General features: G+C 39.8%; 2 protein-coding genes across 11 annotated transcripts in view; one reads left to right on the top strand and one right to left on the bottom strand.

Moving 5' to 3' along the window:
* Positions 1–23,539, top strand: part of adarb2 (adenosine deaminase RNA specific B2 (inactive)) — a 184,964-nt gene that overhangs the window by 50,270 nt on the left and 111,155 nt on the right. Inside the window, exons 1-2 of one of the 4 annotated variants that reach the window (XM_088363950.1) lie at positions 14,620–14,703; positions 16,867–16,879. The exons of 2 other annotated variants lie outside the window; for them this stretch is intronic. The gene's annotated coding sequence lies outside the window, so the exon portion shown is untranslated. Of the gene's footprint in view, positions 1–14,576; positions 14,704–16,866; positions 16,880–23,539 lie in introns of those variants that run through there. One more of the 4 variants, XM_088363948.1, reaches the window with a different exon arrangement.
* On the bottom strand, positions 843–13,608 carry pfkpa (phosphofructokinase, platelet a). Of its 7 annotated transcripts, none has more exons than XM_088363604.1 (23): positions 13,370–13,608; positions 11,761–11,834; positions 11,392–11,469; positions 11,135–11,324; positions 10,780–10,945; positions 10,628–10,672; positions 10,441–10,549; positions 9,903–9,998; positions 9,247–9,339; positions 8,767–8,892; positions 8,569–8,633; positions 8,344–8,413; positions 7,713–7,859; positions 6,672–6,742; positions 6,476–6,563; positions 5,492–5,644; positions 4,520–4,672; positions 3,914–4,078; positions 3,504–3,565; positions 3,323–3,434; positions 2,776–2,875; positions 1,820–1,925; positions 843–1,747 (listed from the first exon to the last, which is right to left on the bottom strand). In XM_088363604.1, exons 1-23 carry the CDS (start codon positions 13,461–13,463, stop codon positions 1,591–1,593), a joined length of 2,520 nt encoding a protein of 839 aa, XP_088219730.1. In that variant the 5' UTR covers positions 13,464–13,608; the 3' UTR covers positions 843–1,590. The 7 variants fall into 7 exon arrangements, with proteins under 7 accessions (XP_088219730.1, XP_088219724.1, XP_088219725.1 ...); XM_088363598.1 differs by lacking the exon at positions 5,492–5,644 and adding an exon at positions 10,231–10,326; XM_088363599.1 differs by lacking the exon at positions 4,520–4,672 and adding an exon at positions 10,231–10,326.

The raw sequence follows: 23,539 nt of genomic DNA on the forward strand, positions 1-23,539 counted from the left end.
CGACTGATGGAAAGAATCCATGTCATAATGGACCCAATGAACCCGGAAGCTATGTGGAAGTGATGGTACTCTGTCGCCACCTGCTGTAAATCTGTGATATGACAGTGTATACAGAATATGATTTTTATAGTGTACGGTTTACCCATCCCCAAGTTATTAAAATGGGTACTTAAAGGAAATAATCATGTGTACTCCCACTTTTACTTATATTTCCAACCCCGCAACCTTCATCATGAACAACATGCAGCAATCCACCAATTCCATCCAGCACCTTCCATGCCAAAAGCCTTTTTACAAGAATGATCAGTCCAGCAAAAAAAAAAAAAACTACTCGATCATCAAAAGCTTCGCCTTCACAAATAGTTTTGATTGATAGTCAGAGAGCCTGCGATTGACTGGCGACAGGTTTTAGATCACTCGTGACACTAGTGAGGAAAAGACATAAAATGGATGGATGGACTGTCGGAGAGGTACTAATTTACAAATGGTTGTATTTTGCAGTGTTGTAAAGCTGTGCCCATACACTTATAGTGACATGTTTTGAATACAGTATTTTTTTCTTATATGATGGGCAAAACTCTTAGTATCAACTGTCGTCGAACTGTAAATAAAAAGAGTTGATTAAAACTAATCATGAAAGTTTTTCACAACCCATTTCATCATTTTGTTTAGTGTGTGTAACATTTGCGCCTCTAGTGCATTTATAATATAACCAGACTGAAACAAATTAATCCCGACAACAACAGATGGGATGGTGACTCATTAAGGGAAAACAAATGAAATGTTTAATAGGATTTAAATATAAAAGTGGATAATAAATGAAGAAAAAAATGACTAATCAGTGGGGTATGTCAACTTAATTTTTATTCACATTTAACATGTTTGTGCAATGTCAGACAGCTACAGAAGTGCCTACAGTTTACGTTATACCCATGTTGACACAAAATAATCTGTTAAAAAGATAAATATTAGATTTCAGTGTAAAGCCTAGCACACGCTCCTCTTTGTTAGCTGTGTTGCATCTCACATGCATGTAGAGCCTCATATTTGTTGCATGATAAAGACATGAAAAGTTGAGAATATATTTGGGATGATATTTCAGGATAAACCTAAAATATATGACAACTTTGTCAAGTGAATTTGTCAAATTTCACAAAAGGTGCTTGAGCCATGATTTCTAAGGACGTCTACTTTTATGACTCAATTTAGTTAAGCTCTAATGCATTTTTGGGTAAATCTTAAATAACCTTTTATGAGCAGTATATCTGTTTTTGGAGCGATGTACAAGCGCTAGCCTCAGAGCCTGCCTACGTTAACTCGAGACAGGGAAAGTGCAAAATTTCAAAATCAACATGACATTGATAAACATCCAGAGCATGTGTTGAAAAGTCATTTGTATGCATTTGCAAGACGATACAATATATGTGCGGATGTCACTAGGAACAAATCTGAGGTTAGCGTACAGATCAATGACTACGTCCACATAGGGATGGATGCCTTGAAGGTAAAGTTCTAACTGGTGCGTTTAGACAATGGAATTCACACCTCAGTTAACACACAGACTTGGAATTTGCGGGCGACCGGATATCTTCACATGGCAGCAGAGGCGTCCGAGTCTTTGGGCCGGTGGTGCACGACGTGTTCCAGCTGCCCGGAGTCCGAGACGTCGTAGCTAGTCTTGTACTTGGCGAGGATCTTCATCAGAGGGCGTAGCTTCAACCACCACTGCTCCTTGGGAATTCTGTGACTGTTGACAGACATTATTTAATTTAGTGCAACCTTATCGTCAAGCACTGAAGAATTTATAAATCATACATACACAAAGTCCGTCTCCCCCTTGAGTTGGACCACTGGCTGGAAGACCAGCGCTCTACGGCGCATTCCTAGCAAGCAGCAACTGTCCTCAGTGTTAGCAAACACTCTGCCTGCAAAAAAAATAACCTCATTGAAGTCAAAAATAGACTTTTTGTATTTATAGGCAGCGGCAGACAGTTAACGGTGGCAGAGGAACTGATGAGAGAGTAGATGTGACTACAAAGAGACAAAAGCAACATTGAGGAAATGGGTTGCCAAGCTACAAGAAATGGGCATGTTTGGTTTGAGCAATGAAGAGGTATTGTGGGAGCATGACACATACTGGTACAATGCCTGATGGAACAAACAAATACAGGAAGTGCTGATATGCAGACTTCCGTCGAATAATTCATTCTTAATGTTTTCCTCCCTGATGACATCGTTAATGATAACTCTATAATGTTATGATGTCATAGTTGTGGATGATTTAGCCAGGCAATGTACCGGTATAGTATATTTATGACTTAAAATGTAGTGGCTGGTGCTGAACGGACAGCGACATGGTGGCAAAATGGATGGGACAGTGACATGGAGCTAAAAAGGAGGAAGATGTCATGGAGCCATTTAAAAAAAATAAAAACATTTATTTACCTTCATCTTATGTCATCCACCATGCGAATATGAAATAGATAAAAAAAAAAAAGAAATTTGGACCTGAGGTGGAATTTCACTGCATATGTTGAATTAAAACGCATCATACTTCAATATGTTAAGTGTGAGCTCAGGGATTTTTATTTTTATCGACATTTGATATAAATGATCTATAAATAATTTCCTCTTGAGCGAATAAAAATACATCAAGATGCCAGGTGGAGCGACTCCATGACAGATCTCAATAAATACCACGCCTCACTGGGGAGGGAACATCGACTACTCTAGCATAGATCATTTTTTGAAGAAGGAAGCACATTGTGGTCTCACCTTGTCTGAATGTCTCCACCAGCTTTTTGGTGACCCACTGCATCGCCTTGGCAGAAATCTTGGTCCCAAAGTTTCGATCAAACGGAGACGGAGCTCCTCCCTTTTAAGGCATTGAATTATTTCCAACAGAAATAGCAAACAGATGCTATTTTAAATAATGCCACTGCATAATCACAGCAGCGAAAGAGAAAACAAAGAAGCTAATGGTGCATCAGACACCAACTACGTTCCCTTCTCTGTATTGCATATTTAAATATATGTATGTACTTGCTAGTTTCTGTCTTAATTCCCAAATGCGTTTTATTATTTTGTTTTCTGTATCGCCTCACTTGCTGCAGAGAAAAGCCAATGTCTCCTCTGGGATTCATGAAAAGAGTGTTTGATCCAGTTTTATCTGTGCTAATCTCAAGACGCACAAAGTGGGGAAAAAAAACAAAACAAAAACGCATCTGTGAGGAAACTGTTGACAAAAAAAAAAAGCAATCCCCAAATATAGAAGTTCATTCCTCCGGTGCTGCTCAGTTTAATGGCAGTTTTGAGAGCTTACCTGCTGCATGTGTCCCAGCACATTCTTCCTGCAGTCAAACACACCTTTCCCTTCTTCACTATACAGCTGGTAGATGAAGTCTGTGGTGTAGTTTTCATTAGAGTTCTCATTTCTAAAGAACAATAGCTCTGTTAAGTGCGTGAAAAAAATGTTTGTAGGTCGGCAGGTTAGTTTGCAATACCTGAGCACGAGGCCTCGCTGAATACTTGTCTTCATTTTTTCTGTCAAGTGCTCAACATTGGCCTGTGGGAGGAAGACAAAAAGAAATATCAAACAAAAAAACCCAAAAATGATCTGGAAAAAAAAAAAGACGAGTAGCGGGATGGGCCAAAATATTCTCCCACCTTTAAAGTACCGATTCATCATAATCTGTCAGCGCCGCGGAGAAACGTAAACATGAGACTTACTATAATTACCCAGCTGTTCATTCTTGTGTTTGCTCTGACGCATTAAATATTTCAGACAAATTTGATTGGAGGAAAATGTATTCAATTATTTACTACTTTATCCCCCCGCTATTTACAAAGCCGATATCGAATCCATGAGTAATTTGGAGGAGCCAAAAAGGTTAATGATGAAATGATGGGTCACCTGCAGGTCCCTGATGTCAAAGGGTTCCTCGTAGATGTATGCGGCGTCCGCACCAGCAGCGAGACCTGCCACGGTAGCCAAGTAGCCACAGTAGCCCCCCATGGTCTCGATGATGAACACACGCCTTTTTGTCCCGCTGGCTGACTGCTTGATGCGGTCGCAAGTCTGATGCATGCATATATGCAACGTTAGCACGCTGGTCGTTATGTCAGAGCTGTTCCTAATTAAATATTTGTGCTGTTAAATATGCGAGTAGGCGAAAACATTAAGGAGGAGATATTTGTTTTTTTTTTTTGTTTTTTTTGCTTACATGGCATATTTAGTTTTTGATGTCGGTTGATGATGGTGTGTGAATTAAACTAGTGAACCTCCAATACGCCAAATATTATTTTGTGGTCATGAAAATAAATTAAAATAAAAAACTATATAAAATTACATTAAAAAAAGAATAATTCAAATTTAAGCATAAAAATCCTTCAATTCTATTTGAAACAGCAACATGTCAGTAGTTCATTGTAATTGAAAGATTTTTTTTTTTTTTAATTGATGACATTATTTGCTGTTCACTGAACACCTGACAGTGCGTCAAGAATTTAACCGCCTTACCTCCACGATGGCATTGAGGGCCGTGTCGGCGCCAATACTTAGATCAGTACCGGGTACATTGTTACTTATGGTGGCAGGCAGCATACACATCGGGATGCAAAACTCCTCATAGGTAGCGCGTGCCTCATACAGCTGCAGCAGACTCTCAAGCGCCTGAAGCGGCAGCATTTAAATGTGTGTTAGAGCCAACTGAGAGAGGCGTATCCCTCTCTGTTTCGGAGAGGGTATCTGCCCTTCCGGCTCTTCCCGTGTGGCTGCCCTCCTTTTAGCACGGTGTGAAAATGGACATAAACGAGGGGAATGGAATGACGTCAAGGAAAGGTGTGAAGGAGAGACGATCGGAGCATGATCGTGAGCAACTGAGATGATGGCCATGAGTGTAATATCAGCTTTGAGACAGTCAGCATAAAGAGTGAGGGAGCGAACGAGACAAGAAAATGGCAGATGGTAGCATCAAGACAGCCCATAATATTGATGGAAAATGTTTACGGTGAAATTGAGCAGATGTATTATAAAATTGGCATTTAGCGTGTATTGCCAGCCAAGACGAGATCATATACATGCTGTTGGGATGCAATTGTAGCACCTGAAACCATGCCTCCGTATTCCCGCTATGCTACTTACCTGGGAATGAAGTGTGTTTTCCCCCGATTGGAGAATGTTGTGTTTTTCTGGTTCTCTTTGTCATGCTGTTAGAAGCTAATTTTTATAGTAGTTTTTAAAGTGGCTGATTCTTCCAACAAATGCAAATTTTAAGTGTATTTGTGATGGGGAAATGAAGCTTCATGAACCAGTTGTATTTTTATGTTCAACATTGGACTGAAATTATAGACTTGCCTTAAAACCTTTTATTTAAACCAACAGTGCCATCTAGAGGAGTCATAAAATACAACTGGTTCATGAAGCTTTGTTTCTACATCACTAGTATTTGGGTACTGCTCAGCTACTCTAGTTGCCAGGCCCATGACTTACAGTCGTAATGGCATTCAGAGCTGTGTCAGCTCCAATGCTGAGGTCTGAGCCTGGTATATTGTTGGAGACCGTGGCCGGGACCATGATCATGGGCACACAGAACTCCTCATACTTCCCGCGTGCCGTTAACAACTCCAGCAGCGACAGGAAGGCCTGCAGGGCAGAGCCGGGTGCTTTAGTGTTTGCGCTGGGTGGTGCTTTGAGGGGGGCGGGGGGGGGGGGGGGGGGTGTTTGAGTGGGTGCTACTTGCCACAAGGAAGGGAAAAGACAAATGTGTAGGGGTGCCAAAGGGAGGAGCCAAGCCTATCACAACGGAAAGCAGCGAAAAAGACAGATACCACTCTACGTACATTTGAGTCTCGTTATCAAACACACAAACAAAACACACTTGCAAACATTTTACAAAGAAGCTGATGATACCTATATTATTGAGTAAAATAAGAACTATAAATAACCATGTTAAATGTCTAACTGGAAAAAGAAGCGGGTTGATGGGGATGAACAATAAATACCACAGCAATAAAAAAAACAATCACATTTAGTGAAATAATTGTAATTATTAACAGTGAAGACCTTGAACATCAGCTTTCCTAAACATTTTGCCTAGGCTTTCATTGACTTACAACTTTAATTTCTTTATGGCTGCACTCAAATCACCTTTTCTCATTGAAATCAATTGAAATGCTACCGTATTTTCCGCACTATAAGGCGCACCGGATTATAAGGCAGACCTTCAATGAATGGCCCATTTTAAAACTTTGTCCATATATAAGATATATATACATTTGGCCCGCGGGCCGGACTTTGGACACGCCTGCTGTAGTGGCTCAATATTGGTCTATATATAAGGCGCACCTGATTATAAGACCCACTGTCGGCTTTTGAGAAAATTAGAGGTTTTTAGGTGCGCCTTATAGTGCGGAAAATACGGTACTAATCTATTTAATGTTAGTGTAAGGAGGGAAAAAAAAGTTTTTAACATACCTCAAATCCACCAATGACCAGCAGTGCATTTATGTTGTGAGTTCGCATCTGCTCAGCAATTTTGCCAACATGCTTTGCGGGGAGTGTTCTAGGGAAGTAAACAGAGGTGATGAATTTTAAATGCATCACTTCAATGGATGTCAATGCACATGCCTCATCTTTAAACCAACATTCACACAAGTAATGATGACTTTACCTTTTTGTTCCCAAAAGAGATCCTCCTTGTCCTGTCCATCCTCCAACATCAGCCCATTTAATCTCCTTAATCTGAAGGGAAGACAGGAGCAACACGTGTTGTAACTAGTTCCATGACTTTTGTCCTTCTGATTGCTGTAGTCTGTGGCATATAAAACATTTCCTCCTTGGGGTCATGGTGTTAAATGAAAAGGGAATTTCTGGCACACTTTCTTTTACCACAAGGGGGGAAGGTAGTGGACCTGTAGAGCACTGAAGTAGAGAAATCTATTACTCCCGGCTGGTCTCATTTTCTTCGGGTCAATTGGAGCAGCCAGTTTTCAGATAGCACAGAGTGCACATGGGATGTTTAACTAACCAGTGGTATTGGAGACAGTTTGGTGAAGATAAATGGTCACATTGTTCATTATGTGCTGGCCTTTGAGGAAGCCGGAGTTGGCCGTCGAGGGAATTAAGGTTAGTGATCGTGAAAAGGTCAGGACAGGATGGAGAAAAAAAAAAAAAAAGTGATGTGCACTGGTTTTAACAGTCGAGGAACAGGCAAAAAAACTAGATTATAGCCTAGATATAGGGCAGATAACGCTGGTCAGCAGCAAATTTTGGATTTTATGAGTCCATCTGCATATTTTTGACGCAGAATTAAAATATGTCTACATTTTTCCAACAAGTGTTTAAGATTTTTAGGTTTTGTTTTTAGGTTTGACCCATAAAGACTGCCGCAGTTAAAAAAAATACTTTCCCTGATTTAAAAAAAAACTTCTACTTATACTTTTGCAAACTAAATATCCTTATATTTTCACAATTCACAGAAAGTGTACCATGCAATTGCAGTCGGTATGTTATTCCATGGGGACCTCTATTGGACAAATTTAATATTACAACAGATTCGGTTCAAGCAGAACAAAAAGGGAGTGGAAGTGATGAAACTTATTTTTGTGTAATCGAGGCAAATTAATTAACATACTATTAATAATTAATTTTTTATAGCAACTCTAGCATGATGGATTGTGAGAAAATGACTGGCAAGTGTTCCAGTACTTACCTGGCCTTTGTAGAAGCCCTCAAAGCCGTCACTGACGGCAAACATTTTATGCCCCTCCGAGATGCCCACCCTGACAGCTGACCGGACGGCCGCATTCATTCCCGCCGCGGGTGCGCCAACATTCAACACCGCCACATTAAAATTACTCTGCCGACATAAGAATCACAGCAAAAAAAAATCCCATCATCAGAACCAAAACTAGCTCTTAAAATTTAAGTTCTGGAGCTACAGTATATCAGCAAGTTTGTTGTAACAGTGAACAGCCAGACAGTGGAGAAGGAATCAATAAACGCATCATGTTCTGCTTCGAGGTACACGCTCCAACTGCCTTGATCATTACCGCAGATGCCGGCGTGTCCCTGATGGGAACGCCACAGCACGAGGCAGGTCGTGCTGCCTGCACACTTGACTGATTTTCTGTCCTGAGCTGCCTCCATAGCGAGGCCTAGCAGCAGGCTGCAATGGCCCATTGGGGAGATCAGCTCGGCTCAACCCTCGGCATGGAGTAAAGATGTCTTGTGTCACCCCGGCTCTTCTCACAGAGCGGACAAGCACGTTACTGCTTAAATTGCTGACTAAAAACATGTTGACATGTGACAACGGCAGGTCAGGACAAATTGTTGTGACTTACAATGGGCAGTTCAGACTCTGGTTTACGATGAGCCAGCAATTTGTACGTCTTCAGGTTGTTCTCAAAACTCCTGCAGTAGCAAAAAACAATGTTACGTCTCAGTTATCTATTTTCTATGGTCTTATCTTAGTCACAGGAATTACTAAGGAGCATAGTCAAGATGGCCAGGTCAAATATTCCATGTTGGTTTCAAATGCATTTTTGATCATAATTATTTTGTCTTACCTGCCACGAAGCTTAACTGCTTCTTCAAACTTTTTTTCATCCATTGCCTTTTGCACCTCTTGAGTCTAAGGGGAAATAGCAAGATTGAGTCATAATCCAAAATGATCGTGTATCCAGGTGTCTCCAACAAACATTCAATATTGTTGAGCGGGGCAGTCATATCTTTTTTTTTTTTCCCCAGTTCAATCTAATACCTACCATCTGTACACATTCCATCAGAGGCAAGCGCACTGATTGGTTACCGCTTAGAGACACAACACACGCTGGCGTATTGGCTGTGGTCTCCAGCAGGGCGAGAACAGCCTCCACGCCCATTCGGCTGGCCTGCATCAACAAAAATGTTGCGTAATCAACACAGCATAATGCTGCAAAAAGTTCAGACCCAGGATGAAAATTATATTATTTATGGCACTCGAGTAAAAACAAAGCCAAGATCTTGACACAGTTGAGAGGGAGGAGGAGGGGGGGGGTGTTCTGATAAGGTCTTGCATACGCTGTTAATCTGTTCATGGGTTTAACCTGAGGCTACTTCTCCTTAGACACACTTGGATTAAATAGATAATACCCTGTTGTGACCGATTCTGTGAAAAGGTGAAGTTGATGTGAGCTGTAGCAGGCTGAATTTCTAGTCGAGTATCTAAATGATTAGAAAAGCAACTATTGGTGTATTGAACATACCAGGATACGATCAAAAGCAGAAGGGGTCCCTCCTCGCTGGACGTGACCCAGGATTGTCACTCGTGTGTCAAAACCCAAACATTTGACAACAAGCTGGCGGGGTATGAAATGCAGAAAATATTATTGATTTAAAATGGAAGAAATTTTAAAATTAAGCAAGACATCCATTTATGCAACAATACAAACACAGGCGCTGTAACACAATAAATCCCAATAAAAAAAAAATGAAGAAAAGGGGAAACAACAAAGCACAAGCAAGCCATTCTAATTTTTCAGTCATGTTAGTCATGTGCAGGACGTGGGGACCAAAGACATCAAACTGGAAACACATATTTGGATGCAACAATAATAGTGCAGGGTCAGGGAGAGAGCCAACAATAATGCGAAGAGTTTTTTTTTAGCATTAATGCCGCTACGTTTTACAACATGAGTGGTGACCTACTAATTCCATGTAGTAAGAATAATATTAGCAGCCGTCATAGCGGCGGCAATATCAGTGGTGAAAAGGGGTCTTACCCTACGAGTGTCGGACAGAGCATTCCAGAAACACAGCAACAAAGTCAAAGCCACATAAGGGCAGCAACAAAGTAGTAGAGGTCACATAGGAGGCAGTCGGAGGTCAAACGGGTGGAACGTGCCCACCGCGCTGTACTTACATCCTTAATATAGTCAGTAGTAATTGCCTTGTTGTTACGGTCAATCGCCCCTTCGGCCACTATTATGATATTCAGCCGTTTCATCCCTGCACGATTCTTCAGGTGTGGACGGAGAGACAGCATGACAGAAAAATTGGGAATGAGGCTGTGACATGGGCTTTCAGAAGCACAGGGACCAGACAGTGCCTTGTCATGACAGTTTTCTCATCTGCATTCCCGCTATTAAATCGTGGGTTTACGCAAGATCTTGTATCTCATCTGATTCCCAGCAGTCAAGGCTCCATGCTTCTGGCTTCCCCTTTTTTTTTTTTTGCATGAAAGTACTCACATCCTTGACAATACTAGATGTTATGGGCTTCCCGTGCCTATCAATGGCTCCTTCTGCTACTATGATTATATTCAGCCTTGTGCCCCTGGAACGGGTCTGTGTCATAACAACAATATCATTTCCCCAGTAAAATTCATTAAAACACTGAAAAAAGTGGATTTTTTTTTTTTTTTTTGGAGTGTGTTGCGATGTTTAACATGGGGGTGTTACCGCGGACAGTTTTTGACACATCTTCTCTTCCCAGCCATCTTCCGGGGGCATCTCAGGGATTAACACCCAGTCTGCCCCACAAGCCAGGGCACTAACCAAGGCCAGGTAGCTAAAATAACACACACAATTGAAGATTATTGTGTGCTGTATAAATTGTAAATTTTCTACGAACATGAACAAATCTTACCCGCAGTGTCTGCCCATTACTTCTAAAACAAAGGTCCTCTGGTGACTGAAAAATAACACAAAGGATTACCAGTTCACCCAATTCGCAAAATATGCAAAAGCCCCAGAACTCATTTACAAAACCGAAAGCGACATTCCATTCCCAGTTCTCACCTCTGCGCCGTTGTCATAATTGCATCCACCACCTCGATGATTCGGTGCAGAGCGGAATCTGTGCCTATTGTCATATCGGTTCCACAGAAGTCGTTATCAATGGAGCCCACCATGCCGACAATGTGAAGGGCAGAGTAAGTCTCAACGGACTGGCGTTCGATAGAACCTGAAAAAGGAGAAGTACGCCAAATAAAACACCCCTCCATCTTTTCCAGTGTATTTCCAAAATAGTTTGTTGCCATAATAGCTCCGAGCGATGGAAACTGCTGAGTAAAATATTTCGGGTTTGGTCTGCTTCTTTAAAAATTACATGTCTTTCATTTGAACGGGGAATATTGATTGTCTGCCCCGGTACCTTGATCTACTAGTTCCGCTAGCAGTCCACTCCATTCCTCCCTGAAGAGGTTGGCTCCCGTCAGGCTGCCATCTCCACCAATCACGCACAAGTTGGTGATGCCGAGCTTTACCAAGTTAAGAGCAGCCTTCAGGCGTCCTTCATGGGTGCGGAAATCTTTGCAGCGGGCACTGCCGATAACCGTCCCACCCTGATAATTAAAAAAAAAAAGTGACCTTACGAGATCCATACTTGCAATTAACCATTTTTTTACGTACCACTTGAAGCATGCTGGACACACTTTCCCATGTGGCCTCGATTATATTCTCCCCACCATCCACCATACCTTGATATCCCTGATTAAAAAGAAAATGGAAAGTTGCTGTACAAATGAATCATTGAGCAAAGATCACATATTTGTAAACTTCTATTATCTTTACACATTCTTCTGCCTTAAGTTTCCAAATACCTGAGTGGGAGAAATCTTTCAAACGAGGCATGAAGGCAGTTATATAACAAACGCTGAGCAAGGAGGCCCCGTGACACACACAGACGGGTGGGAACAAAGACTGTGTGTGTGACAGTAACTAGCCAGTCCTCAACAAATCACGCAACTTGGTTCTCTCAGATTCCACATACTGACTCACCTCACGAATGAAATAAACTTTTGCTCCTACATATGTCCCCATTCGAACCACAGCACGCACAGCTGCATTCATCCCTGGAATGAAAATAAAAACAAACATTGTTTATATTAAAGCAGAGTTCTTCTAAGATTGCACAGTGCATGATCTGTAGTAAATTATTTCCTGCGAGATCAATTAAATTTATCATGGTCCTGTATCTTTTAAACAGTTTGTTTTTCCAGGATATTTTTGTCCTCTCGCTTTGGCCAGTAACCATTTTTGGGCAAAATTCCTTCAAGGCTCCTCCTCCAGTCTCTTGTGGTCAATTCAAACGAACTCAGTAACCAGTTAGTTGCCGCTCTGTGACTTGAATGTCAATGGCAGGTTTAGCAAACACGAACACAGCGAGGGAAATGAATGCTTGCAGCCACACAGGAAAGAGGGGAGACTGTCGGAAATAAACAATCAGGCAGGAACTTTTCCCAACAGGAATTGGCTGGAGACGTAGTTACTCAGCAACCCAAGGGCCATCAAGGCAGAAATGGTGAAATTAGATAGTTCAAGCTCTGTGGGAAAAACAGTCGCCATAGTGCAACTGGTAGGTTAGGGTTTCCCGTTATGCATGAATGACACTTAATGGGTGAAAGGACCAAGCCAAAGCGACATAATGCCTTCTGACACGGCCGTTCAGCTCTTGTCCAGGCATGCATATCCTCTTTTTTCCTGTCCAGCTAAGCTAGAGGGCTGACAAGAACTTATCAGCAAGCAGCACATTGCAACTGTTGTATCTGCAATGCAGAGAATTTAATCCTAGATGATGCTTGATGTCAATTTTTATGTACAGTAGATTTTTCAGGTATCTGAAATTTGAGTCATTTTTTTCTGACAACCTTTAATGTTCAGAAGTAATTATATATATGATGATCATTTGTGTGCACCTCACATCATTTAATAAATATTTTAACTGCAGAAGCAATAGGATTTGTGATGATTATAATTGTTTTGGAAATGGATTTTTACATGCAACTTGGTTCTGCAGTTGCAGTTAATTCTAAGAGTTACGGTATTTAGTAGATAGTGTCCACGTGATCAGGGTTTCCTCCCTGACGTCAGAGAAGCAACCGGGATGTATGCGGTCCATCACGTACACAGGATGAGGTCGTTCCACATCAGGCCCACTTAGGGACTGCAAATCTCAAGTGAAATCTACTAGGAAACCTCAATATTGACTTTGCAAATTTTTTTTAACTGTTTTGTTTATTTTCCACGTCACGATGTTGATGGAATAAGAAGGCGACCGCAACAAGGCACAATGTTGACTGTAAAAACATTACGGGTGAAAATGCCTGACTGCTTTGCATTCAGAATATTCCACGACCTTGAAATTCCTGAGTTGTCATTGTGCGACACAAAAAATGTCAACAATAGCAGAATATGTCACGTTAGCATACTACCCAGAGGCGCTCCAGAATGAATGAGGGAAACGTTATATTTGCTTTTGTTTTTGCAGCGCAATAGTTTATGCATATAATTCCATAATTCCATGGGGGTGTGTTTTAACATAAAGCGGTTTAACATGGCTACACTGTCATTTGTAATACTGCACGGTATTTACTGTACACAACAGTACCTTGAGCATCCCCTCCGCTAGTCAGCACGGCGATGGCTTTTCCAGCTCCAGAGAGGTTCTCAAAGAATATCTTCTTGGTATCTGGCTGCGCCATGTTCACGGTTTATACTTAAATTGCGATGCAACCGATGCAATAATACGAAATGATGAGGATTTTATAGAATTGTGCCGAAATGACCGTGAAGGGCAGCAGACTACCGCCCCCTCTCCTTCTCCCTGTTCCGCATCTATTTGCTCATTTGCATAGCTAGAATGACAGTGGGGGTGATCGACCCTTTTTTCAGCCAATCAACTTTCGAGTCCAGCCTCCTCTTTGGTGTGTTAACCAATAGGAAGAAGGCTGGCCGGATAGCGTTGGCGATTACTTTGACGCTTCTTGATGACAGGATTGGCCGTTATTATTTCACAATAATGTTTATCAAACCATTCAAAAACTTGATTTAACGTGAACTAATAACCACTGAGACCGAGGTAATTTTTTCTGAGTGTGATCTGGCAAAAAAATCGGAACATAATTCACATCCCAAACAATGACATGAATTACTATCATGAATAACATGATAGTTCAATGCAGTGATTTGACCACAAGAGGGCAGCACACATCAACTTTGAATAAGAAAGGTACTACGATATAGTTGTATATTTGCGGGGGTGTGGGGTGGCGAATGGAAATAAAGATTAATAATTGTCATGTTTATATATTTTTCAACGATGGACTGAATTGTGCAGATGCCAAAGTTATTTCAAATGCAAGTACAAGCTTTAAATATGTCATCTTTGGCCAAATGCAACAAGTTGCGCTCCCGTTTATTCAGCGTTGCATTTCACCTAACCCTAACCCTAATTGCGCTTTCTCGCCAATAGATGGCAATGTTTCTCAAAGTTTTTTGACTGGTTTTCTCACTTGCTACAGTTTTAAGACATTTCCACAAAAAACAAAAATGTTGTGATCACCTTCTTCTCAATAAACTATCCCATATTTCAAATGAACATTGTAAAAAATCTAATTGGGGGGGGAAACAATGGAATAATTTCAGTTTGAATTGCCCAACCCTGCAGTGTATTGTGTGTTCTCTAATTGGATAAAAACATATAACACGTGGTGTAGAAAATTGTTGTATGACAGGCATTATAATGGTTCATTCTGAATGAATCAGGTATGTGTCCACAAAATTGGCAATTCCAGTCCTCGAGGGGGCGGTGTTATCCAACTTCTGCAGACCTTGCTTATTATCTGACCATGTGAATCAGGTGTTTTGCACCAGGGAGACATATGCATAAAACATGCAGGACATTGGCCCTTCAGGACTAGAATTGCCCAACCCTGCAATAAGGTAATATGGACGGTAATACATTTCATGAACATCAAACCTGAGCAATGTCAATAAATGCTGGTTCATCTTCTATCTCATTCTAACCATATTGACATTCATGAAACCTGTCCCAGTTGCCAAAGGGTAACCTCACGTATTTTCAAATGACATTTCCTGCTTGTAATTGAGTGCCACAAACCTGATCTCTAATGCATTGTGCAGTTGTAACTTGTCTCCCAAGGGAAATCATGTCCCAATTTCACTGGGATTGTGCAATTGGCTCACATTGATTGTTTGCTTATTGGCTTGGAGTTGTCATTCAGATTAGTCCTTTATGATGGGATAGGGTTTACACAGCTGCTATGATCCAGAGGGAGGAAATTAAACCAACTCGACATGATGTTTATTGAAGATTGATAATGTCTTCTTTCTACCCTGTTTGGGTTGACATTAAATAAAAAGTGATGCCTATACAAAGAGACCGTATAAGGTCAAGAAATGGCATAAAAGTAGTGAACAGATTTCTTTGTTGGGGTGTTTGCCACATGGGAACAAACGAATAGACTCCAGAGGGCCTAGAGATGCTGATTAATGAAATTGAGGAGGACAAAAAGAAATGTGAGAGATGTCAGAGGCTACCCACAATTCTTAGCCGCTTTTCTTGATTGTCCTAATCACCCCATTGTCCATCAACACTTTGAGTCTGCGGTTCTGAAGAAAAGTGACGTAAGGAAATCACCAAAAAAAAAAGCTAAACCCCTTTGCACCATTACCCCCAGTTTTTCCAGCGCGGTTCACGTGTCATCCATCTCGCTCACTTTAATGGCAGCCTTGTAATTATTTCGATGATTATGTGTTGCAAGCCATTTAGCATGCTCAATGACACATGTTTAATTTATTTGCTGCTAAGGCTTCTCATAGAAGGCTAGAAGTGGCGCTGCAAGTGGAGCATAGCTGTGGCAAAATTGTATGATAAATGGCTGCTGTTGATATAGCATACCATGCCACATGAAGAAGCTAATGCGAAACAAATAAGGTATGCTTTGTGTAGCATTGCAAAGTAAGGTTTGCTTGGGCTAATGGGGTGTGTCTTGGTTGACCAGTCACCCTGCAGAATAAACTGCACCATTGGGTAAGTTATTAGGATATGATAATTGGGTGATGTTCAATATAGCCTTGTATTTTATGGATATAGAGGAAATAAGGTTCCATAATGGCAAACAAGAAATTAAATGGTATATACATTGCAGCATATCAAACATTTTTTTAATTGAATCAAGTTTGCTAACTCCAAATGCGCTTTGCTGTTGGTTATTTAGCAACACAAGAATTCATCCAAACATTAATTGTGTCTAATTTTATTCTTCAGCATAGTTGTTTAAAACTGCAACAGTTTGCCGCTAGGTGGTAGTATAACCTCATAAAATAGTAACATAAGCCTTGAGCTTCATTTGAAAACAAGTTACGGTGACGTCACGTGTGTTCTTTTATTATTCCAAACATAAGTTTTGTCCTAAAAAATTAAGGAAAATCAACTGGCTTAAAGGAATGTTTAAATGTTTTTTTTAGGATTGATGATGGAGGAACATACAAGAAAATGTGCTCCATAAAAGGAATTACAAACTACAAAAATAGTTTTGCGTATATAGAATTTAAAAAAGGCAATAAAAGTGCTCCGAATCTAATAACCCTCAAATAATATTAAATTAAATTGCATTCAGTTGTTCAAATTAGGTTTTACTAATTCTTTATGACATCCCAATTCAGTAGTGAGATTAGCAGACATGGTGTTTAATTTAACAGTTACTGCCATCTTTTTCAACAAAATTGGATGAGGATTTAAAGAGCTTCTGTAGTTTGTCCTTATTCATTTCCAAGCAGAGTGCAAGTTTATGGGTTCATTTTACATTTGGAATGACTATACCCTATAATAATTTTAAAAATAAATCCAATGCATTTTTTAAAATAATTTCCCCATCCTTATTTAATTGGCAGAATTCTAGTTTGCACCAGTGATCAGAATATAATAGCTGGTTGTAGTCTCTTGCTTTCTTTCCTCTGCAACATTGTTTTCGTCAACACCTTAAGACCTAAAGAGTGGTGTCCCTGGCTAATAACTGCTGACACATCAAAGCCAACATAGCCCAGCGAGCCTATAATAGTTTTCATTTTTCTTCCTTACAGGACGGCCTCTAAGGTGTCATCATGAGTGATCAGCGCACAGCCCCTCGCTGCCGCTCTCTTTTTTTCTCTCTCTCACACACACACACACAAACACACACACTATCCTATAGCCATGGCGGATAGCTCTCTGGTCATTACTCCCACTGAGTCTTCCTCACCTCTCATCCCGTTCTATACAGACAATTTATATAAAGGATTTTCCCGTCTACCTTTCATCACAAGGCCCATTTTCATCACAGGACTTGTTTCACCACATAACTACCATCTCTTCCCAAAAGCATCAATCTCTTCTCTCTTTTTTTTTTTTCCTTTTAACCATTTTGTAGTATAAAAGTTGGCGCTGCATTTTTGCACATGTATTTAGAAACTGGCTTGTGGTTATTGTCATTCTCAGGATATTAAATTAATCATAAATGGTGGATGGATATTTTTAGATTTTTCCAGAAATTTTGATTCAACATTTCCACATAATCTCTAAAGGGAAGATAAATAATTTGAGTGTCTTTTGAAGAATTTTCATTTTGCTTCTCATATGAGTAGCAGTTCGTCTTGTTTGTTAAAAGCAAAATAATTTCTGCTGAGACATCATCTGTCCGTTTAATATCTGTGACGTGAGATTGCTTGCTCGTTTCCACATCATTTGAAATGTACTCAAGTCGACAATCGCTTCATCTGAAAATTGGGATGAAGTTTGGATGCTCCATCATGCAGTTGAGTTAATGATTCGATAATCGCGCAGGTGAAGTCGGGCGGCATTCTCCAAAAAACTAATCTCATAGAAAACTGAGGATGTTTCATGCAGGAGCACATACGACCCTATGATTGATAACACTGCTAATAATTTTGTAATTTTCCATTCCTCTGAGGGACTTAACAAGGAGAAGCCATTTTTCCTCAACACTGACCAGGTTGCTATTATTTCCGCACTAGCCTGGATGGGAAGGGAAGGGAAGAATCTCCCAGTCCATTAACCAGACTTTCTATGTCATAAAATTTGCCGGCAATCTCGCTCTCTCCTTTATTTTCTCTCGCTTGCTCAGCATCCGAATGGAACAGACTGTTTGATCTGAAGGCTGCAGGTTAATAGAAATCAGTCCGCTCATCAGCAATACTGGATTGAACCTAACCAGCCACCTATGCCCTGTCAATTCCGATTTGGGGAGGAAAAAATGAGAAAAAGAAAAACTATAGCTGTGGTTTCATTTTCTTTTGTCAGGTAATCAGCAATTCAGTTAAATTCTTTTGGGGGGAAATAAAATGACAATGACCTATCCCTGTTTCCAGAGGCACACGGAGGGAATTAGAAAGCAACCAATTAGGGTAAACCGGCAAAAAGTTGAAACCTGTTTTCCAATGCTGGACCTGAAAATTTGATGAGACTGAAAATAACATGAAGAAAAATACACCCTATTGCCCCCAAAAATATTTCCTTATTATTAGTTTTTTTAAATATTTATTAATTTTGCAGTCATTCATAAAAAAACAGATCGTTTATCATTTGTTTGATTAAAAACATTCATTCAGTGGTTTTCCAACCTCCTTCGTCCTTTGTCCATGAGTTGTCCTGGACCTGCTACCCTTCTCTCACTACCCGGCGGACACGACCCCTTAAGCCATCACAGTGCTTCTGTCATTTCAAATAAATGTGTCAGGTGCCAACAATGATGAATCCCAGCCTTGACACTTCCTGTGCAGTAACCAGCTCACACTGTCGCTCTTTAACCAGTCACGGTTACATAGAAGAGACGATCCACTTTTTACGCTGGCCCTTTGGCCCAAAATTTCCCGGTATCAACTCTACACCTGCTGTTAGAGTGAAACAAATAAATGGATGTGCTAAAATGTCAAACTCCTCCTTTGAGCTGTATTTGACTGATTGTTATATGGCAAGTTTGAGAACGTGCAGTTCTTCCATGCTGGGTTTTGAAACTCTTCTCATCCATTTTTCTTACAGCTCATCTATCGTACCTAAAACTTTGAGTGCTCTAAAATTAGAGTAAGGTATTCAACGAATAATTTCCGAGACCTATTTTGTAACGTTTGAATTTATGTAACATTTCCAGTGTTAAAATAATTGAACATATATTTAGATGGAAACTATTTGCATGTCAAACTAACCTAACAATAAGAAAACGCTGCGGGCATTTTATCATCAATAACAAGAAAAAAAAACACAAGCTTTATAAATCACCCAAGTGAAGGTCATTGTGTCCATTACCGCATTGCCTGCTGGTCATATTCACATATTGCATTATTAAACAGAATTTAGGTGTCCTTGCATTTCAGCGTTCACGGAAAGACGGATCCTTAGTGGACTAACCGTCGTTACTCATTACGGTGTTTGAGGACACAAGGGACCCCTGCGACACTTACAAATGAGTTGCTTGTGTAGTTTTCCTTGGGCAGAGCGGTTGCCGGGTTTGTCCAGATGGACCGGTATTGATTCGCATGTGGTGTAAAAAGATGCAGCGTGTGCACCACCTCAGGGCCCGACTTGCGCTACATACAGATGGGTGACAAATGAATGGTTCAATTGTCCAAGTGGCAGAAATTCTCGTTTCTTCAAAGATCAGCGGGTGCATATTTCTAGAAAGTTTATATAACCCGTGCTTTGGTGAGAAGGTGACGCAAGAGGTCAGTGATGGTAAACGTTGTTGAGACGCGCGTTAATCCCTCGGGCATGGTGTCTGAGCATGCATCAATCACAAGCGTGTGTGTGCAAAGGTGAGGCAAAGATGCATTAACCTTGAACCAGCAGTCAAAGTACGATCGCTCTTCTACTCTCACGACCTTAAACCCATGTAAACAATCTAAAGTGATGCGGTTGCACAGTCGACAACATAGAATACGATTCGGCATTAAAATTGTACATTTATAAACATTGCGTTTACACAAAAAAAAGTGGTTGCAAAAGTGTGCACACCCTGTGATGTGTCTGTGTGCAGAGTTATGGGCCAATATAAAAGTTGACAAAGGTAAATGTTTTTTGTTAACTTACAAAGCAGGGTCAGAAACTAAGAAGCTTTGTTTGAAGGAACAACATGGTTTGAAGTATCAACATCTGTTTTGAACATTTCCGTAGATTACAATTTTCCACTGTAAGAAGTTTGTGCCCTGTGGCTATTTTCAGAAAAAGGCTGAAGTGACTTTATTGCTGCTGATCTAATCGTGTTTCCTCAGCGAGGCTCCAAACATCTTATCAGTGCGAGAAAGAAGAGGAATCATTTCAAGCATCTACAGTCTGAGGGGAAGAAAAAGAGGGAAGTCATAGTTGTAATTGGAACGGTTCAACAACTCGATGAAAAAGCAGGAAAAATTGTGGGCTGAGAAAAACTAGGGGGAGGGAGGATTTTTTTGGGGTTGGGGTAATCTCAGGTGGACTTTTTTTTTTTAACAAACTAAAAAATTTTCAGAAAATGCTTATAAAGATTCTTTATATATTTCTTACGGGAAAGGTGGAGAAAAAATGAAATATAAAATACACAAAAGTCAATTATCAACACTGATTTTTTCATAATCAAGGAGGCCATCTGAGAAATTTACACAAGGATTATTAGCGTATAGCTAATGGATGGGAGACGATTTCATCTGTCAGGGGTGATATCGTGCACACGTGATAGAAACACAAGCATCATGAGAAATCAAATTCAAACACGCCACCAAATATGCATGGAAGGGTTTGGAGACAAAACAGCACACACAGGGTCCGACAGTCATTCAGTCGTGTTGATGTCAACCACTGACTTATCATTTGCGCACAGACATGTTTCATATTGAATCAGCGGGAGGGGGTTAAATAAAACTGGAAAGCTTTCAGTTTTAATCTCATCCAGCTTCTAACTTGCATGCCTTGACCAAAAAGATTTAGAAGATAAGAGAGGCTTTAGATGTCAACATTTGTATATGTTCCTATTGAAATTTTGCTTGTATGTTTTGTGCTCCTCACATAAGTAGGATTAAGAACAAAACTATTGGAAAGAATCACTGTTCCTGTGAGGCTAATTTGGAAATCTGATTGGTTGAGAAAAAAAAAAAAAAAAGATACACAGTCCCATTGCTAATAGAGTTTAAATTACATGGACCTCACTAGTGATTCCGAAGGCTCTGGGCAGATTAGATTGACTTGGCAGGACATGGAGGCTAAAAGCTGTCAAAATATAACATCCACATGCACATAATGGAAGCAGAAAAATACTAGAAAATTAATAGAATAGAGAATTTAATTTGTATTTTAATAATAGTATATATACAATTTAAAAACAATTTATAATTCTAGAAAATTAATAGAACAGAAAATCTAATTTATTTTATATTTTAATAGTATATATATATATATATATATATAATTTGATTTATATTTTAATAATAGTATATATACAATTTAACAACAATTTATAATTCTACAAAATTAATAGAACAGAAGATTTAATTTATTTTATATTTTAGACTTTGACTTTGACTTTAATAATAGTATATATATATAATTTAATTTATATTATATTTTAAATTTCCATAAATATTATCAATCCTGTGAAGGAATGGGGAAAAGCTATCCAGGTGAAACCCGATGCAGTAAAATAAAATGTATCACGCTTTGATGCCATCAAATGTGATTATTGATTAATAAGTGCTCAAAAGATTCCATTTCCCAGATATACTGTCCTTGCTTGCTACTGCACATTTTCCCCCCCTCAGGACAAATGTGTTTCAGTCGAGCTGATCCAATCCCTCCTCTATTGTTTTTATGTACTTCTGTTTAGTGCTCCCTCAGCTGCACTGACTACCTGTCTGTTTAGAGACCAATAAACATAAATCAGACTTGTTAGAGGTTTTCATAAATCCCTCCGGTCCAGGAGAAAAGATACTCTAACAGCTGGATGAAATTCCATTGAGAATCGGAAATGAATTTTTATCCTGGTAGTCTTCAAGACTATTATCGGTGTCATTAAATGCTTGATGAAAAATCCGTGTTATAAGAAGCCGCCGACTGTACCGGCAAGCTATTGTTATGAATCAATGTGACTTACTGTGCGGCAGACTTCACTTATTGAATCAGATCTGTTAAAGGACCATAACTTTATTCACGAGGATGTTTCTCATCCCTGAGGGGGACTGAATTTATTTTAATGATGAAATCTCATAAGATGTATTACCTTTCTACATTTATCATTCTTTTGAATCTTCGCTTACACCTGGTAGTTCTTTATAGCCATTTTAAAGCCACTTGGAACACTATAAAAAAAGGCAAAAAGAAGAAATGATAATCTTATAAATAAAATATAATTTTTTTACTTGTCATTCATGTGGCCAGGGTTAAAGAAGGCTCAAAATAATTAATTCACAAAGATGTATATTTGTAAAAATGGCTCACCTATACAAATATATATTTTTTATTTATTAATGCAGCATATTTTTATTTTAAAGGCAACTTTGAATTCAAATGAATCCGTATTTTTTAGTGATTATTAGTGTCTGTTTCTTTCCTCAATGGTCCTTTGGCTTCAAGGTTTGACCTTTATCGTCCACCAACAGGGGATCGATGTCACCTCTGGCGCTCCCATTTGTCCCCTCGCTGCACTTGACTGCAAAAGATAATTACGCCTCAAATGAAGCTTTGCACTTTGTGTCGACTAATGTTTAACACTCTCTCTCTCTCTCTCTCTCTTGCTCTCTCTCTCACTCACAACGGGACGGACTCACTGGATCCATGTGCACCTCTTATTTACAAGATTCATGTTTTGGTAATGCGAAATCAATAGTTCAGCACCGGGGAGAAGTTAAGGCTCGACTATAGCAATCATTGGGAGCTACTTAACAGCACATATGCCTTTGCTTTAGTGGCCCGTAAAGTTGAGCGATGGGCGCAAACAGACTGATTCATCTCAGCGGAATTAAACGTTTACTTTTTGGGGAAGTTGGCGGACATAGGACCTGCTCTCTGTAGTCGTCGTGGATGAAAGGCCAAAATATTTATATGGTTAGCAAAACAAAATAAAAAAAAAGATGATTTGGATCGTGCATTTGGCTCATTGCTAGTTAGCACACAGGGTTTATTCATTCAAATTTTCAACCTACCGTCCTTATAGTGCGGAAAATACGGTACTTAATGTTTAGATCATTCTGAGAATTTCTCTTATTCTATTAAGACTATGTAAATAAAACAAAAAATAATAGAAACATTTTAATTTTCTTTGTCCTCACAATTCAGCTCATTTGATCTGTTTTAGCAGAAATGACTTGATTTAAAAAAAAAAAAATCTGTTTTCAATATTTTTAAGAAAGGGCTGCACCCCCACCATAAAGTTTACAGCTTCATGGACTTACTGTGAGAAAAATTCAATTACATCTCTTCATCATGCACAACTCTCCCTTGACATAGCCAGCTAATATCCTCTAGACCTGGAGACTCCTCCACCTTATTTCCTGGTTCCTTGCACTTTGAATAGATCAGCACTTTGGAATCTGCCTCAGCTGCTCTGCTCATGGCTGTGTATCATTTAGCCCCAAAATTCACTTTTCCCCACCAGTAAGCACTATCTGCCTCGCCCCTTTCATGAACCCTGACAAAGACCTTGCCATCTGTCTATGTCGTTTGCCGCAAAGTGGCCGGGATTAATTGAAAAACAATGACAGGGCCAAGTGGGAGGGTCAAAGCAATAAGCGTTGTGGCCTA

The sequence above is a fragment of the Syngnathus floridae genome, chromosome 20 (assembly GCF_059516105.1).
Source record: "Syngnathus floridae isolate MCC-2025c chromosome 20, RoL_Sflo_1.0, whole genome shotgun sequence".
Taxonomy (NCBI): domain Eukaryota; kingdom Metazoa; phylum Chordata; class Actinopteri; order Syngnathiformes; family Syngnathidae; genus Syngnathus; species Syngnathus floridae.

What these genes read in the sequence shown, in the direction of transcription:
- pfkpa (XM_088363604.1), bottom strand. Translation starts at nt 13,463, where the DNA reads ATGGCGCAGCCAGATACCAAGAAGATATTCTTTGAGAACCTCTCTGGA. An exon ending in CTGCTTTTGATCGTATCCTG is followed by an intron (nt 8,893 to 9,246) that starts GTATGTTCAATA and finishes TTGTTGATGCAG; the next exon opens with GCCAGCCGAATGGGCGTGGA. An exon ending in TGATGGAATGTGTACAGATG is followed by an intron (nt 8,634 to 8,766) that starts GTAGGTATTAGA and finishes ATTTCCCCTTAG; the next exon opens with ACTCAAGAGGTGCAAAAGGC.